We start from the raw sequence: 17,434 nt of genomic DNA, 5'->3' as shown, positions 1-17,434 counted from the left end.
TGAACCCCTATCGTGTTTTTGCATTGTTTGTTCTTGTATCTTTCTGACCCGCCCCAATTGAACATCTGTGAAAAAGAGCTTTATAGCTCACCGGATTCAATAAAGATTCTGATTCTGTATCCATGCAGCCGTGCCACTGGGCACGTCGCCAGCGCGTGTGGATGTCGTAGATTCCGCGTTTCTCAATGCCTCCTGTGTGTGTGTGCTCAGCTGCCACACGTCCCATAGGGCCACCGGGTTAACGTGTCACTGCGAGCGGCGTGTGGCAAAAAAGTGGCTTCTCAATTATTGATTTCGGAAATTCGTCACCAATTGTTCTTTTTTAAATATTTCTCCAGTTCAATGTGAAAGAGTGTTTTTTTTTTCTTTCAAAGTGGTGCCGCTGAGATCCTGGTTTTGAATCTGGGTTTCATCCCTCTGTGATTAAATCAGATTCTCAAACGTAACGAGTTGATTTTCTCAGAACTTAATTTGGTTACATTTCAGGCTCTGAGAATGAACTCTATCAGTTTGTCATGCAATACACGATGCTCTCTTTGCCAGGCAGTGGGAGGGTGCTGGCCGCTATGTGCCAATGAAGTGACTCCAGAGGAATCTGCGTGATATCTGCTTCTCGGGCAATTCTCTCACACGAAGGGTTGCACTGCTCTGAGATCAAAGTGGCCACTTCGACTCGTGACATGACACGGATAGCACAATCAGGATAGAATTGTGGAGAATGACAACAAGCTAAAATGCAATGTATTTGAATATGTATTCTAATATATATAATATTCAGCCCTTTGTCAATTGGATGAAGCCCTCTTAACCATAACATAATCAAAATATTGTGTTTACACGGGAGGAATCCGATAAGCTATAAAGCTCTTTATCACAGATGTCCAGTCGGGGCGGGTAAGAACGATGGGGCATTGCGTCGTTATATGGCATACGGTCAGTTCTGGATGACCACAGTTGCACACGTCATAGAGTTTTACATTTTCCGTTTGTGCATCAGGAATCCGCATCTGCCATTATTTGTGCGGATGAGGTTTAGAGTGGACCATGAGCTTCGTGGAAGATCAAAACCGGGGATCATCTGTTGGGTCTTTCACAACGAGGTGTTTAATAATAAAGTTTTTCTCCTTTTTCTGGCAACAAAACTTAATCCTTTTAACAAGGATTAATCTTTGCATAACCACAATACTTGCAGTCAAAATGCAAACAAATAACATACTATGATAATATATGCATTGTGCTTGAAACTGATTGGTCCACACCAGGGACGGCTTTCTCTTGAACCTCGACGCATTTTGGCGTACTCTGGTCGAGCACCAATTTGTGTCGAGGCTCAAAAGAAAGCCGTCCCTGGTGTGGACCAATCAGTTTCAAGGACAATGCCAATATATTATCATAGTATGTTTTTTGTTTGCATTTTGACTACAAGTCTTGTGGTTGATGCAGACATGAATCCTTGTAAAAAAAGGTTTCAGTTTTGTTTCCAGAAAAAAGGGGAAAAACCCTTTTATTATTATATTTTGGTACTGGCAAAGGAGGTCTAATAAGGAGGTGTTTGTTTTGAACGCCATTCAGATTTCCGAAGCTTCGTCGGGGCTGAATTCACTAAAGGCCAGAACTGGTTCCTATTTGTAATTGAATGTTCTCCAAAAAAAAGGCTCACTTGACATCCTTTAACTTTCTTGCTGGGGGTAAGAAAAAAATGAATGATTTTTCACGCAAGAGTTATTTTTAACGCGCACCTGTGTAAAGTTGAACGTCACATTTATCAAGTGCGGGTTTAGCACCGCCCGTTGAGAACATTCAATGTGTTCCAATACATTGTTGTAAACATTGTGAGAATTTTCGGAAACATTCTTTCCCACAGGAAGCTGGCTGTGGCTGAATTATTTATAAAAAAAAATTGCTGAACGCGAACAATAGGGTGGGGTGGCGGTGGCTCAGGGTGCACGGGAAGTCACGTGAGCGTAGGGTGACCCATGGGGATGGCGTTTTGTGGGAGCGTTGGGAGAGGGAAGGGTCAAAGTCTGGTCGCTAATTCGCACACACGCCAAGCGCAGCAGCACCAGCAGGCGCGCATGCTAGAGGTGACTCAAGCCCTCATAAAGACACGCGCAGACTGTGGGTCGTGACTCCCTGCACATCCACGTTTTTCAAAGGGACACTGTATACGGCATCCTGCTCTGAGCGTGATGTAGCCATGACCGCCGTGGCAACTGCTGCCGAGAGCAAACGGAATATTTTTTTCTCTCGACAAATTAAATAAGTGACATTAAAAAAAAATGTAACACGCTTTTATGAAATTTACTAGTAATGGCAGAACTCGACGACTCCAGGAAGTGGCCCCGAAGCTTGCCATAACGTTAAGGGACCGTGGCCAATTACAGCCAACGTCAGTTGACCGTGGACAATTAGACCCAAGCCGAAACATAACATGTAAAAAATAATGTTTACATTTTTTTTTTATGATAGAATATAGTATTGTCATCAGTATGACATAAATATACCAAGTTTGCAGTCGACACTACATTGGGAAGTGGGTTAAAATTGAGTAACAAGATTTGAGCATACAACAACGACAACAACCGAAAGAACCAAGAATATGAATCCCTGCAGTCACGAAAGCTTTAAATCGAAAAATAGAAGCAACAGACAGAGTGAGTCAAAAGAAAGCGTGTCAAAAGGAAGAAGATGTGCAGCCTCTATGGCTCGCAACCATCGCTGTCGGAAGGGCCTCCGTGAGAGGAATGATCTAGAGTTCCTCTGTAGAGTATTTGGCCTACTCTTCCACGCTGTCCAGATGTCCTGAAAGATGTGAGAGTACCCTACAGTTTACCCCACCACTTGTAACCAGCCGATCGACTAACTGTGGTGCGCAATCTTGATTTGAAGCTTTCGCGACTGCAGGAACCCATACTCTTTGGTTCTTTCGTTAAAGTCACGTAGGTCAAAAAAATAACAGATCACGACGTTTCCATCGCAACGCAAGCAATCGTGATCAGGTGGAAGACGATTGCTTGCGTTGCTATCGAAACGTCGTGATCTATTTTTTTTTTATACCTACGTGACTTTTACCGAAACAACCAACGAGTGTGGTGTCCAAATTCATACTGCGGTTTGGACAGACGCGGTTTGGGGGGGCGGGTTAAGAAATTTGCCCCAATGTTGCACGTGCGCGCCGGGAAATTGAACCAGCGACCTTTGGATTGCAAGTCCCATGCGCTGACCGCTATACCACGGCAGATCATCCCCTGTTTGGGAAAACGGGTCTCGTGTATATGTTCTGCGATTAACCACAGCCGTCTATTTTACGGTTTATATATATACATGTTTTTGTTCGTTTTTATAATATCCCCGTAGCTGGTTCCACACCGTATTTTAATATATTTTGCTCATTTCAAAATTCGCAGACAATTCTATTTTCTCAGCTCTATTGCATTACGAGATAGGCAACAATTATTTATTACAAGGAAATTAGCTTAGCTCAGCTGTGCAGATGCCCTCCCTGCACAAAGCATGTGGTCAATGTCACGTATCAATTAAATTAAGCAAAAAAAAAAATAGCTTAAATTTCGATTTAAAGCTTTCGTGACAGCAGGGATTCATCTTCTTGGTTCTTTCGGTAAAGTCGCCTCGACAGACCTGGTTTTAACCTGAGGACGGCTGCTTGCGTTGTGGCCGAAACGTCGTGAGAATTGTTTTATTATGTTTTATTTTTATTATTTTATTACTTCCCTTCTACGTGACTTTACCGAAACAACCAAGAAAAAAAATAGCTTGTTTTTTGTACAATTCCTCTTCTTTAGAGTTACATATGAATGTATTATTGAAATAAAAATAACATTTTGAATGAAAATGAGGATGGAATCAAAGAATTCCCGATGGCTGGCTAAAACATATATCCCTTCATTGCAAGAAGGTATAAAAACAGGTATCACTGTGATTTATTTTGGTCTTGCAGTGTTTGGACAGCAACTGTTAACAGTTCAGCCAGCTGGTGTGATCAGCTAAGCGTGAAATGTTGAAATCAGTTGACTCCCCCCCCACTAAGAGTGGTGGATAAAAACAGAAAAAAGGTGTTTGTAAAGATTGGCGTAATATAATGTAAATAACCATTCAGGAAACACAACATTATGCTAATATAATCTCTCATGCGCATTGCTGTTTGGTCACGCTGCGTTCATTAAATTAATGTCAAGGTCTCCCTTGAAGCGGTTGAACTCAACGTTTTTTTTGTCGGGTAGAGAGAATTTCACGTGACAGGGCCCAGCCTCGTCGTGAGTCCGCTTGACAAGTGACCGTGTAGCAGATCGTTCGCAAACGTTGGCACGAGCCGCGGAGTCGTGGGGTCTCCACGTGGAGTCGATCACGCTCGGGAAGGGCCCTCCCCCCACCCCGTTCCTCGTCTCTCCCACCGAGGGAGCCGACGATCGTACCCCTTGACGTCAGCGGCCGTCGCTCCCACGGATCTCTTGCCCATTGGTTGGGGGGGGGAGAAGCAGTTTGAGCTGCACGCCCACACCCACACGCCTGGCGTTTAAATACCCCGCCCGGCAGAGCCCGAGGCAAGCCCCAAAACTCTGAACGATTGAGTGGCCCTCACTCTGAAATCCTCGTATAGACACAGTGCCGTGCATGAAGCGTGGAGTTTTCTTCTTGTTGTTTTCCCCCCCCTCCTCTCGTTTAAATTAACGGTTACAGCAACAACGCAAAAGTTGGTTCGACAACTTGGAAGAACAGGCTAGAACAGACTGAAGTTGTGCAAACTATTAGCATTGTTTATTCTCAACGAACACCTGGTGGCGATCCACTAAGTTGAGAGCCATGTGCAACACGAAAGTCACAGCTCCTGCCAGCTACCTGGAGAGGTAAACATCTCTGCTGCCGAAGCAACTGCACCACGACACCGTGATACATTGCACCGCTGTTTGGACATTGACGCTTCAATACTTGCTAAGCGGTAATGAAACTCGACACATTCGTCACGTGGCCTTAATGAGAAGAAAAACATATGAGGCAACGTTTCGAGCAATGACCCTTCTTCATAGCACAGGTAGACGGTTGAGCCTAATGCGCTATGAAGAAGGACAGTTGTCTGAAACGTCGGCCATAATATAGCTTTTCTCATGCCACAGTGTTATGATAAGCCACTTTGTTGAGCTGTTATTTGTGGCCAGGTGGCTTTTGAACAATAAGTTAATGCCTCGGTGGGCTTTGACTGGTAGGATGGGGATGGTTCAGTATTGTTTGTTTATGTTTGGGTGATTTGTTAACTTTTCTTGTACTTTGCCCTTCCGTCGCGCTTTTGCACTGTTTGTTGTTGTAACGTTCTAACCCGCCCCGACTGGACATCTGTGACAAAGAGCTTTATAGCTCATCGGATTCCTTCAGTGTAAATACAATATTTAGATTATGTAACGGTTGGCGAATGTTGATGAATGCTGTTTCTTAATTGTGTTTGTGCGCCACTTGCCAACGCAGCATAGCAAAGGTAGTTTCGTTAAGCGGCAAATAGCGTGTCACCAAATTGCATTGATGCGTTCGGGAAACTACTGTCCCGTGTGTTGATGATGTGTGTTGATGATGATGTTAAATACGTTGTTGGTGTTAAATTCAGGTGTGAATTCACCACTATGTAGGGGGCGTAGTTGGTCAGAATTTGACCGAATACATTGGCACATCCAATAAATTTTAAGCTTTGTCAACGAGACGCTGACGTCGGGTGATGAATGGTTAAGTTCCCTATCGGCTATGGAAACCCCCTATGTTTTATGATCATGTACTGTAAAATAATTGTAAATAATAGTGTACCGAGAACGACAAAACACGTTTGTGCGTGACTTAAACGGTTATGTCGCTGTTATTGCAATTAATGTTCCGTAGCGAACTCAACAATTCAAAATGATTGATGATTGTGTTTCGATAATTCCTGGTAATCATACATTATTTGTATAAATGTATTTTCATTTGTAAATGCAACATTGTCAGCTTCATGTTAGCTGCTGAGCTAAAGGTGTTTTTTTTATTATCAGAAAAAGATTGCACAGAAAAGCGACGCGTTACATTATCCGAGTTCAAATGCCATGTATAAGCCATACGTTAACACAATGGCCAAATGTCGATCTATTGAACATTCACCATTGCCCAAACGCGTGCAATGGGTTGCCTGTGCATTCATAATCACAACGGGCGTCGCTCTTGGACTGGAACAACATGTCCTGTTTGCTGCTCTGCCTGGTTAAGCGCAATGAGAAAGCTGTCCCCTGTTAGTCTCAGCGTCACCACGGGGCCCTTGGACAGGGCAGAGAGAATGCAGCAAAGGGGGGGTTCGAATCCGGCTCACGGCCAACACCGGCGACGATTATCTGAACCGGTCCTGCGTCTCCCCTAGGTCGACTCAGCCTCAAATTAGTACCCGGTGCGGTGTGTTAACATCACCGCTGGGGAGACAAAGGCGGCCGGGCGTGGTGCTGGCAACCCCCTCGTGCGCCTTTCGTCCCTTCCATAGGTGCCCCAACAGTCTGTGAAGGTTACACGGGGGTCTTTGTCTTTGTTCGCTGGGTGAAGGGAGCTGAGGTCGGTGGGGGTGGTCTTGAGGGTGGTCCAAAAAAAAGAGAGAGAGAGGGGGTGCAGAGCAAAGTGAGGTGGAGCAGAGGATGCAAGGTATGCTGGGTTAGTCACGTCGGCCACATGACCTCCCTCCGTGTGTTCCTGTGCCTGCTTTTCATTATCGCGGCTTGCGCAAGGAAGCTGCTGGGGAGGCAAGGGCGGGGTGGACGACGAACGTGTGCTGGGACTGGGCACCGTTTCGGCTGCGGCCGGTGGAGGGGGAGGAGGGATAACTCTGTGGGGGGGGGGGTGCGAGGTGAATTATGACCAGGAAACGTGCCAAGGAAAAGTTGAAACCTAGGTCAGAAATCATTTTCATGCCAATTCCCCAACAACAACCCAAAAAAAAGCAGACGTGAAACGGTGAAGTAATGGGAGATGAAAAACAGAAATAGAACTGTTAAAGTATTTCACAGCGGGCTCTCGTTATAAATCAAGCTCAATCACTGGCATGGAAGAACAGATGGGATATTTTTTTTAAAAATATATCTTTTAAAAAATATCCCCTGCAACTTTCTCCCGTCGTTTTTTCCTCCTCCATCACAACTGTAATTCATGAACTCGCTCAAAGCATTGGACCAGAGTCACTTTTCTCCGTCCTGCTCACTGGCCGCGGAACACGAACGCGGACGGGCGGTTTTTTTCGTGACAGCAGTGTCCCAGGCCCAGTTGAAGTCACCATCAGCGATGATTTAATAAGTGTTCGGTGTTATAACTCGGCACCCCTTTCATCCGCGAGTTGCTTCGATGCGCCCCACTGCCGGGGAACACGAACGCAGACGAGCGTTTGACGGGCAGTGTGCCAGGCCCAGTTCGGTCACCACCAACAATGATTCACGACTGTGATATTTAATTAGCGTCCCAAAATGAAAAATTAGCCAAAAGTGATTTCCTGCTCAAATGAGCATTCAGACGGTCGTCGACTCCTGTTTACAGCCATGAGTCACTGATAAAAAATCCACATGGTTATTGCGGAGGGTGGGAGCGGTTATATCTGCAGTGAACCCGTCGTTGACTTTCTCACAAAGTGGTACATATTTTATTGTCCCCAGAGGGATGATGGGCTGCCTCAATCCCCAACCAGGATTTGAACTCGCAATTCTTGGAATCGCCAACGCTGCCGTTGAGCCACCTGACCATGAGTTATTATTAACCAAGCGTCCTTTCATCTGAGATTGCCGCGTAATTAAATTAGTGCGGAGATGTACAAAGCCAAGGCTGCGTCTTTTGTCCCTTCCATTTCTCGCTCATCCTTGTTTTTACACAACACGAGTGATGCCCGCGTTTATCACGCTTTTCGTTTACGTCACGCGCTATAAAAAAAAAATTGTTGTTTTCAAATTTCTCTTCCATTTTGTGTTATTCCATTCGCGTGGCATCCATTGATCTCATCATCCCGTAAGGATTAGAATCTCAAGGTCCGTAGGCTTGGGTCACGTGCATGGCATTCGATGTGGTTTATTTTCACTTGCGTTTCAACTGTGGCCAATGTAAATAGTTTTAAATCACAGCGAACTAAATAGGATCGTTTGAATTTTCCTTTTTTTTTAATACATTAATTTAACTTTCACGTAAAATTAGAAATGCCACGTACTTTTCCATCTCCCAAGCCAATAGCTGCATTATTTCACGAGATTTTCAATCTCCACGTGCATCCAACATACCCTCATGTCTTTATTTCACTGCATTTCGTCCATGGGCCAGAGCAGATATTGATACCACCGAGGACAGCAGCGCATCTTTCGCAGTACCCATCTATTTTTCTGCCAACTTAATGATGCGTGAATGTTTTTGCAAGTGGGTGGAAACTGGAGCACCTGGAGATAGCGCGAGGGTGCAATGCTCTACCCCCTGTACAGATGTAAATAGACGGCGATTATTCCACACTTGCTGTGTCGCCTTCCCCTGGCGAGCCAGGGTATAGCGCCTCCTCAACGCCCATGGGAAGGGAGTTTCACAACATTCGTGCGATCCACCAAATTTATACTTTGAAGTGATCGAGACAAATAAAAATGTAAGTTTACACAAAAATAAAAACCAACTAGTTGCGTGTAGTTTTCCATAGTATTTTAGTTTATGATGTACACATGTCACAACAGGTACTCATTACAGTGAGAGCATATGGAACATGACTTCATACGTCCATAATAGCCATCTTGATCTCACATCTGTTGCCATTTCAATTGTAAAAAAAAAAAAATCAGAACAATAATTTTAACACGTGTAATATCCACGCCACCCCCCAGGACGAAAGGTGCTGTGTTCCACAGGTGGGTTGCTCTGCCAGTAGGCCTTGACTTTGCTGTGATGTCACGACGCCAGGGTACATCCGCGACGAAACCCACGGCAGCAGTGGATGAGAGACCCGCGACTGTCGTTGATGTTTCATTGACGTAACGCTCACGATGCTCTTGATCGTTTGCAGAGCCAAGGAGATGAAGAGTCGGCTGGGCTTTCTACGGAGAAAACCCGTGACCCAAAACGAAGCTGATCACAACGGCAAATCAACTGCAGAGTAAGCCGTGCTCTCACTTGCACTCGCACTTGCACTCCCGCTTAGACTCGCGCGCCTGTCCCGTCCGCCACGTTAACGCAACGACGTCGTTCAACCGCCTCCGTGTAGCCACTTTGAGCTCCAGGTCAAGCGTAGGGTGCAAGCGGCTTTGACAACGGCGAGGATGCAATTGCTCGGCAATATGTTCGAGACCGTTTCCATCAATCGGGTTTTTCGAACTGAGAGCGGTGTGCATCTATCTGTGCGTCCCTTAGCGCGTCCTACGAGAGCAATCGACACTCCCAAGACTGTCAAACGTAAGTATGACAGTCTCGAGAGTGTATCTGCAATGGGAGAGTCATTTGCAATGAGGGGGGGGGGGGGCAAAATAAAACATTGTTCGTAATGCGCATTCATCCCACCGCGCTGTGAAACAGTTGACGATTCGTGTTTCCTGGGGTTATATTTGCTATTTTATTAATTGAAACCAGACACGTTATTTTTCTACTACCGTGCATATTCCATCCCTATCGTGCATCATGGTCCATCCTGCTATTGAAGCAAGGGTTACGATTTTTTATTTACCAAACATCAACTTCCTCTTTCCTGCCTTGCATGCTCCCATCGATTGCTATGACATCTTCAAATTTGATTCGTGTTGTTTGCGCAAGTCTGTTTCACGTCCTCACATACATCGCATAGTGATAAAATATTTTAAACATTTCTCTCAGCATATAATCCTCCGGATCAACCCTTTGAGATGAAATATCACGTGTCTGAAGGGGTGTCATCCGGAGGGGGGGTGGGGGGTTCGTGAAGCATGCCCCGTACTACACCTCACCATATAGAAATGCCTCGAAAGCCTACGTCGCCTTCAACATATTCACGCACGCCTCCCGTTGCTCACCACACCCCGCGGGGAAACGGCCACTTTGATTTGATTTGAACACGAAACGACACGAGGGAAAACGAGTCACGCTTCACTCTGTTGCTCATGTGCGGAGGATGACACACAGGGAATGTGATTATAAGAGCCTGGGGAAGGAAGGTGGGGAGGGGAGAAGGCCCCCCTCCCTTATTTAATTTAAGGCGAGCGACGCGAGGGGGTTATTTTGTAACGCAGCATCCCCCCCCCCCCCCCGATGTGGGACATCGTGGTCAATCGCGGTTAATCGTTGCACGCGCCCACGCGTGGAGAGAGAGAGAGAGCGAGAAAGGCTGTTAATAACCCCCATTGCCGTCGCAACGGACAGCAGCAATTTATTTTTGGCGTTTCCATCGGACGTCAATGATCACAAGTGCGATCAGAAATAGCGTGCGCTTCAAGTAGACGCAGAGAATACGGTGATTTCATTTTTTTGTTTGCCCCTGCTGTGTAACACAAAATAAAAGCCCGTGGTAACTCGCGTGCGCGCGTGCGCAGGCACGCACACGTCCGGACGATTCCACACAGCCTGCTTGCTATTGTCAAGAACGTGTGTCTTAGCTTTGCTCTCCCGAGTAGGCGCAGAATTGTTTTTTGGGGGCTCGCGCAGGGGCCGTAGGGTTAACCGCGTTCCGCCCGCCCTGCGTGGACATTCAATTGTCGAGGAGGGATTGCCCTGCCGCTTGCGATCCGTTTCGCAGAACAACGGTGCATTGGGCCACCTGTTGAAATTGCGTGCGCCGCCAATTGACGCTGTCGCTTGTTTTTTTTTAAAAGCCACGTTAGCTCAGCTTTGCGGTATTTTTTATGTACATATATATATACATCTTCACGTGTGCACATGTTTACAGATTGCTTTGGTTTTACCTTGAGTCAATTGTAAATACATTGCCGATTTTAATGTATCGCACGCACACCGCAAATTATATTCTATTTCGGATTTAAATAGCGCCCTTTCCAGCGCGCTTTAAAAAGCGATGCTTTCAAATGGAAACGGAACCGTGGAATCGGTAAAATATTCAATGGAATCGGTAAAATTTTCAATAAAAGTCGGCGTCAAGTCCGATTTGGTGGGCAATATTAACGTGGCTTTTATAAGTCCTGCACCAGGAGAAAATGCTATTGCCATGGAGATCACAGTTGCCATGGATATGGCTATTAACCCCTCTGGACAGGTGTGACCAGAGCATTGCCGCTTGACTCACTTTCCCAGTGTCGGTGCAGCCACATCGCCCCACTTCAACCCAGCTTATTGCAATTATGAGATGCCTTTCAAAATCGGGCCACGGTTAAAGTTGTCCGTAAAAATGTCCCTCTCTCATTCCACAAACACAACAAGAGATCAACGTAGGGCATCGTGTAAAGACAAATTAAGAAATTATATTTCAGATTCTTCCCGAACAGTATTCCCCATATCTGGACATTCACATACAGGATTTAACGGACACAAAATGCAGTATATATATGCAGTCGTTCGCTCCGCACATTTATCTATTTGTTTACTTGATCGTCGCTTCGATCTGTTACTACAGAGGGCTTGACTGCAAATTGCACCACGATGGTGACGTCTTTGCGAGCTGCAATTGGCCGCGATTGCAATTGAGAGTCGCCTAGCCGACGGGAGGGGAGGAAGGGCAGCGATACACCATTGTAACCTCATTTGCCAGTAAAAAATATGATAATTGGTTTTTTACCCTTTTATCTGGCAACAAAACTGACACCTTTTTTAGAAGGAGTCATGTTTGCATAGACCACAATACTTGCAGTCATAATGCAAACAAAAAACATAACTCTGATAATGTATGCACTGTCCTTGAAGTTGATTGGTCCACACCCGAGACAGCTTTCCTTAGAGCCTAGTCTCACATGGGTTGGACCAGATGACGCCAAAAGGCGCCTTCAAGGACAGTGCATACATTATCAGAGTTATGTTTTTTGTTTGCATTATGACTGCAGGTATTGTGGTCTATGCAAACATAACTCCTTGTAAAAAAAAGGTGTCAGTTTTGTTGCCAGATAGAAGGGTAAAAAAACCATTATCAGGGCAGCGATAGTTTGAAAAGCGGCGATCAGCCGATATCGCGGGATGACGACGTCGGGTTTTTTTTTCTGCGTGCGCGTATATTTTCGCGAACGGTGCACGTGTCCGCGCACTCCATATTATACATTTTTTTGCGCGTGTATCTGTCGAGGGGACGGCTCCATTCTCCGCCGACTCCCCGTCAGCTGCCGCTCGCATGCAGAAGGGCTGAAATGATTAGACCCGGCATTCAGACAATCGGTGTAGCGGGGTGAGAGAGAGAGTGAGAGAAAGCGGGAGAGGGGCGATAGAGAGAGAGAGGGAGAGAGCGTAACGCCGAGCGGCGAATGTGGACAGCGGTGTCCGCGGGAGTGGTTGCGTGTCGCCGCGCTCGATGGCTCGCCTTCATCTGAGTGCCGTGTGCCTACTCGCTCACGCGCCTTCCTCCTCTCCACCTCGTCCCGTGCACAGGCCCAGCCAGGACGAGGCGCATGCTTGGGCCGAGTCGTTGGACAAACTCCTCGTGCACAAATGTAAGTTGGCGGGCGAGGGTTTCACCGACGTCCGCTCTCACACTTGGTCGAGAACGGTGGGGGATTCGAATAAGTTACGAAGTTCGCGCCACACTCGGAATGTTCGAGCGCATTGTAATCTTATGATGGAAAGAGGAATTTAAGGAACTTTCGCGGGTGAATGACGCGGTTGCAACTGTTACGAAGAGCAAATGGGATTGGGCAGGACACGCTGTGCATGGATATTAGGAACGATGGCCGATGGTCAAGACAAGGGATGGAGTGGCAGCTAAGGAATGGATCGCATCAGGGAGGGCGTCGGCTAACGACTAGCACGGTTGGCTGCGTTCGGTGCGAAAGAAGTTCAACGGACATACGTACAGATATCTGAGGGGTGCCTTGGTTGAGCAGGGGATTGACCATGGCTGCTGCTGATGACGATTGTTATAGTGTACTTGTTCAAGAGTTTAACTCGCTTGGCGTTTCAGAGATAATCCGGCTTTTAACGAGCGGATGCGAAGAATTGAAAGACCGCACTTCATGTGGTCTTGCTCATTTGCAGATGGGCTGGCCGCATTCCAAGCATTTCTACGAACAGAGTTCAGCGAGGAAAACATTAACTTCTGGCTGGCCTGCGAGGACTACAAAAAAACAAAGTCTGCTTCCAAGCTCACCAGCAAGGCACGCAAGATCTTCTCCGAATACATCGCAATCCAGTCCCCCAACGAGGTGAACGAACAGAAACTCAAACCAGCACGAGGCACGATGTCTTCGCGACGCGGAATATTCTCGGCATGATTTTTCCCCTTCTTGTTTGAAGCTGAATGTGCATGCATACGACGGGGGCGGGATAAATAAGAAAATAAGTAATGAAATCTTGACGTTAAAGCTTTCATGACTGCAGGGATTCATATTCTGTGGGTCTTTTGGTAAAGCCACATAGACATGGCTTGTACGTGGCTTTAAGAATAAGTAATGACATATTTTTTTGTACTTCTTAAGACTGAGTAGCGGATGTGAAGGTCGAGCGAGAAAGCCTTTGATCAGGCGCCATCTGCCCTGTGTAGAAAAACCTGTGGCCACACGGGGGGGCGGGGGGGTGACACCCACCCCACACCCACCCCTCCACCCCATCGTTGAGCAGCACCCACTTGTGTGGCGCGCATTGAAATTGTTGGGGGGGGGGGTGCCTTTGTCAACGTTTCGTTCGAGAAAGACACCGAAAGAGACCCCCACCTTCAGACTCGTCGGCCCGATTTCAGATTTTACCCTCGGATTAAAAGTGTATAAGATTTTCGTGACCGTAACTGGTTACGCTCTGAATTGCATCACCGTAAAAATGTTCGATGTCAATAATATAATTGTATATTTTTTGGACGTAAAGTTCCATCAATATAATATAATAATTATTTCAATGTAAACGTTTTTGTTCTATTTCAATTATTTAAGCAACATAATGTCGGGCGTTGGTACTTTTGGGAGGAAAAGCACAGAAGTGACATCACATTTTTAAATCGATGCACAATGTAAAAATAACATGCAGTCAGATCGTCCAAAATTAAGTGGCTTAGGCCTGATTTTTTGAATTTCATATTGGTCCAAAGATTGGGAACATATCCCGAGTGCATATATATATACACGACGGATGTGCTCCCGATTTTCTGTTTCATCCAAAAATTCTAAACTCAGGAAATTCAACATTTCGGACAATCACATTTTCTATTTGTTTCGTATTGATCGTCATTATTGTTCGCACGAAAATCTGAAAATCCCCCCACAATGGCAAATTGTCCTTAAAACTTCAAAATCAGGTCTATTTTTTTGGTTTTAATCAAAAAAACTCATCGCTAATCTATAAACAACACCTCCAACTTTAAGCACGGTTGGCTACGTACGGCGTGAAAGAAGTTCAACATACACGCAGTTGAAAGCAGCTGCACGATCCATCCAGTTGTTTACAGCGGGAGACCCGGGGGGAGAGCGCGAGGCTCGTTTGACATTTAAAGGAACGAGAGTAATAACGACGATTGAAACGTTCGTGCCGTCACCGCAGGTGAACCTGGACTCGTGCACACGAGAGCTGACGGCCGCCAACCTCGTCAAGCCCACGGCGGACGCGTTCGACGTGGCCCAGAAGCGAATCTTTGGACTCATGGAGAAGGACTCTTACCCTCGCTTCCTCCGCTCGCAGCTCTACCTGGATCTGACTAAATGAGGCACACGTCACAGCCTGAGCATATACTTTTTTTATGTGTACAACAACAACAAGAATGAGAATCGAAACGGCAGTAGATTTTACCGGAAGCAAAATTTTAAAACGATTCTCCGCTATAGCGACGACAGACGATCGCTGCGTTTCGGTTTTATCCGAAGGCTGCGAGAGAAACGGGTTGCGACGCAATTTCGAGAGGTTAGAAGGTGGTGGGCAGGGTGATATATTTGAGTGAAATTAAGCAGGGAAGCATTTAACCTATACCCTGCTATTTCTCCTATTCATTTCCGATACCGCCCCGTTCCGTATACTGTGCCGGTTACCAGTCGCCGTCTGTGGTCAGTGCCTCACTTTTTTGCGCACTTCACTGGCCTGCAGTCGTAATTTTATTGACAAAAGCCACAACTTTTGTCGGACAATCGATGGCACGGCACTTCACACGATTCCTTTTCTCAGGAAGAAAGAACGAACGAATGAACGTCTTTAACGGTGGAACTGCGCAGAAGCGAAGTGTTCTTACATGGGACGACAGTGCAGGATTCCTTTTTAAAGTTTATTTTTTATTTTTTAAACGTCATTTCGTATTGCGTTTGTACTTCAAGCATCGTTCTTAGATCAGAAGATTGATGTTCGATGCATTTTCGTGAGCTAATTCTATTTTGGTTCAACACGTAGGCTTTTGCGACCAATATTATTCATAATAGTGTTTTTGGGTTAGATCGCGTAAGTAAATCCACAAAATTAACAATTTGAAAAATGTTGTGGATTTATCCTCCAACACACGGGTGGGCTAAAGTAGTAACTAATTGGCGCGTTGTTCACGTGACAAACCTTACTGGCTGTGTCGGGTGGTGGAGGGCTACGACACATTTATACTTACGCAATCTAACCCAAAAAACTTTATTACGAATAGTTTTATTTTATTTTCACTTCCTTTCTATGTTACGTCAACGGTATGCTTGTTACGCATTTAAGCTGAAGCAAAGTGCCGATTCATGCTTTTGAAACAACCAGCGGGTTCCCACCAAACCTGCAGCCCGCACAGGCCGTGGGGAGACGCGGCGTCGTGGAATCGTTGCGGACACTTTCCTCTTCCGTGAAAACACCTTGTTTTTTTTTTACTTACCGCACGGTGGTCCACGAAAAAAAAACTTATGAGGGTTGATAGCGGGACCCTGCAGGCCCGGAAAGGTTGGTAACGACTGCATCGAAACGATGTATCCTGCGATAAGGGGATGACGTATGCGCGAGTGTTCGTCTTGGCTGAGGACAGAAGCAGTCTGGAACTGTTTTGTATTTATTACGGTGCGTGATGGATGTGTTCGTCTTTGTGGTACTATGAGTTTTGAGGACAAAAAAAATGCGTCGCTTCTCTGTTGATGTGAACGTGCACATTTTCTATTTTTACGTGGAGGCTTTCGAATCCCTGCCGTAAACGATGACGAAAAATCGGTCGCTTGTGTGCAATTTCAATTTGAAAGTAGAACAACAACGTAGATCGATGAAGTTTAAATGCTCAATCTTAAGGCATATTTTCACGGTTGTATTATAACTTCGGCAAAGAGGCAAATGCTTTATAATAAGAACCATATATGTACAGTAAGTGCAATATAATAAAGAAGTAACTTTTTTTTTAAATTGACGGTAAACTTTTGAATTTGTGTTTTATTTCTTTCCCTTTACAAGAATTTTGGAAAGTTATATTTGAAATGGGGAAAAAAATGTGTACATCCGTAATAAGCTCTTGACAATGTCAATATTGTACTGAAAACAATCTTAGAATGTTTTCCTTAAAGGTGGGTATAAATGAATGTCCTGAAATTCTTTATCGGGCACTTTGAGTACCTGTGTGGAAAGGTGCTTTATAAATGTAATTTATCGTCACACCTAAACCACACAACAATCGAGGCAATTGTTTATCAATTTCCTTGCCATAAATTTCATCTAAAAAATCAACCTTAAAAACAGTAACAGCCAGAATTTGTTTGAATATTTAGACGCCCGAGTACATGTGTGCATTCGTGTATGACATTTTTTTCGTGGGCATACACCACAGTAATTGTTTATTTAGCCGTTAACAACTGGGCTTGAGGGTGACCTGCCCAAGCACAGTAGTAGTTCTGTAGAATGTTGTAGCGACGTAGCTTTTTGATCTGGTACGCAGCTGTCTGGGGCTGAGTTCTACATTGACTTACATTGGGCGGGGGGGGGGGGCAGGGGAGGGATGGGTGGTAGGGGTTAGGGGGGGGGGGCACTAAAAATATTCTATGAGAAATTAAGGATCGAGCAAAGGATTTGCTAATTCTCCAAATACAGGTGTGACTCGTGAAGAGCAAATGCTAAGAAATAATTTGATTTGGTTTCTAAAGGGGTCCTCTTGGGGAATTAATTGGAAAATTCCAAAGTCAGACTCACTATCTGTGCTGGCTGCAGAGTTGTCTTGACATTTTCTCAACTTTTTTTTCATTTTGTATGTATTTTGAAGTTCTTTCGCACCGTACGTAGCCAACCGTGCTAATTGGAGGTGCGAATTTAACTGATGTCCTTGAATTTACCATCAGTGTTAATATTTTACCGTGTCTTTTTTTTCTTCTTCCCATATCAACTTGTTTGACGTACACGGCGTGTGTTGTGTAAATAATTGGCACAATTCTCTCTCTGTGCA

The 17,434-nt window shown here is 45.3% G+C and overlaps 1 protein-coding gene across 2 annotated transcripts; it reads left to right on the top strand.

Annotated features, from left to right (window-relative positions):
• Nucleotides 1–4,581: 4,581 nt before the first annotated feature.
• LOC144937872 (regulator of G-protein signaling 4-like) lies at nucleotides 4,582–16,962 on the top strand. Of its 2 annotated transcripts, none has more exons than XM_078865419.1 (5): nucleotides 4,582–4,865; nucleotides 9,032–9,121; nucleotides 12,517–12,578; nucleotides 13,120–13,238; nucleotides 14,611–16,962. In XM_078865419.1, exons 1-5 carry the CDS (start codon nucleotides 4,822–4,824, stop codon nucleotides 14,770–14,772), a joined length of 477 nt encoding a protein of 158 aa, XP_078721545.1. In that variant the 5' UTR covers nucleotides 4,582–4,821; the 3' UTR covers nucleotides 14,773–16,962. The 2 variants fall into 2 exon arrangements, with proteins under 2 accessions (XP_078721545.1, XP_078721544.1); XM_078865418.1 differs by having other exon boundaries at nucleotides 13,120–13,286.
• Nucleotides 16,963–17,434: the final 472 nt, after the last annotated feature.

Source organism: Lampetra fluviatilis, chromosome 20 (genome assembly GCF_964198595.1).
Source record: "Lampetra fluviatilis chromosome 20, kcLamFluv1.1, whole genome shotgun sequence".
Taxonomy (NCBI): Eukaryota; Metazoa; Chordata; class Hyperoartia; order Petromyzontiformes; family Petromyzontidae; genus Lampetra; species Lampetra fluviatilis.
Note: the sequence above shows the minus strand (reverse complement) of the source record. Positions and strands in the feature narration are given on the sequence as shown.

What these genes read in the sequence shown, in the direction of transcription:
- LOC144937872 (XM_078865418.1), top strand. Translation starts at nt 4,822, where the DNA reads ATGTGCAACACGAAAGTCACAGCTCCTGCCAGCTACCTGGAGAG. An exon ending in CCTGCCAGCTACCTGGAGAG is followed by an intron (nt 4,866 to 9,031) that starts GTAAACATCTCT and finishes GATCGTTTGCAG; the next exon opens with AGCCAAGGAGATGAAGAGTC. An exon ending in CAATCCAGTCCCCCAACGAG is followed by an intron (nt 13,287 to 14,610) that starts GTGAACGAACAG and finishes CCGTCACCGCAG; the next exon opens with GTGAACCTGGACTCGTGCAC.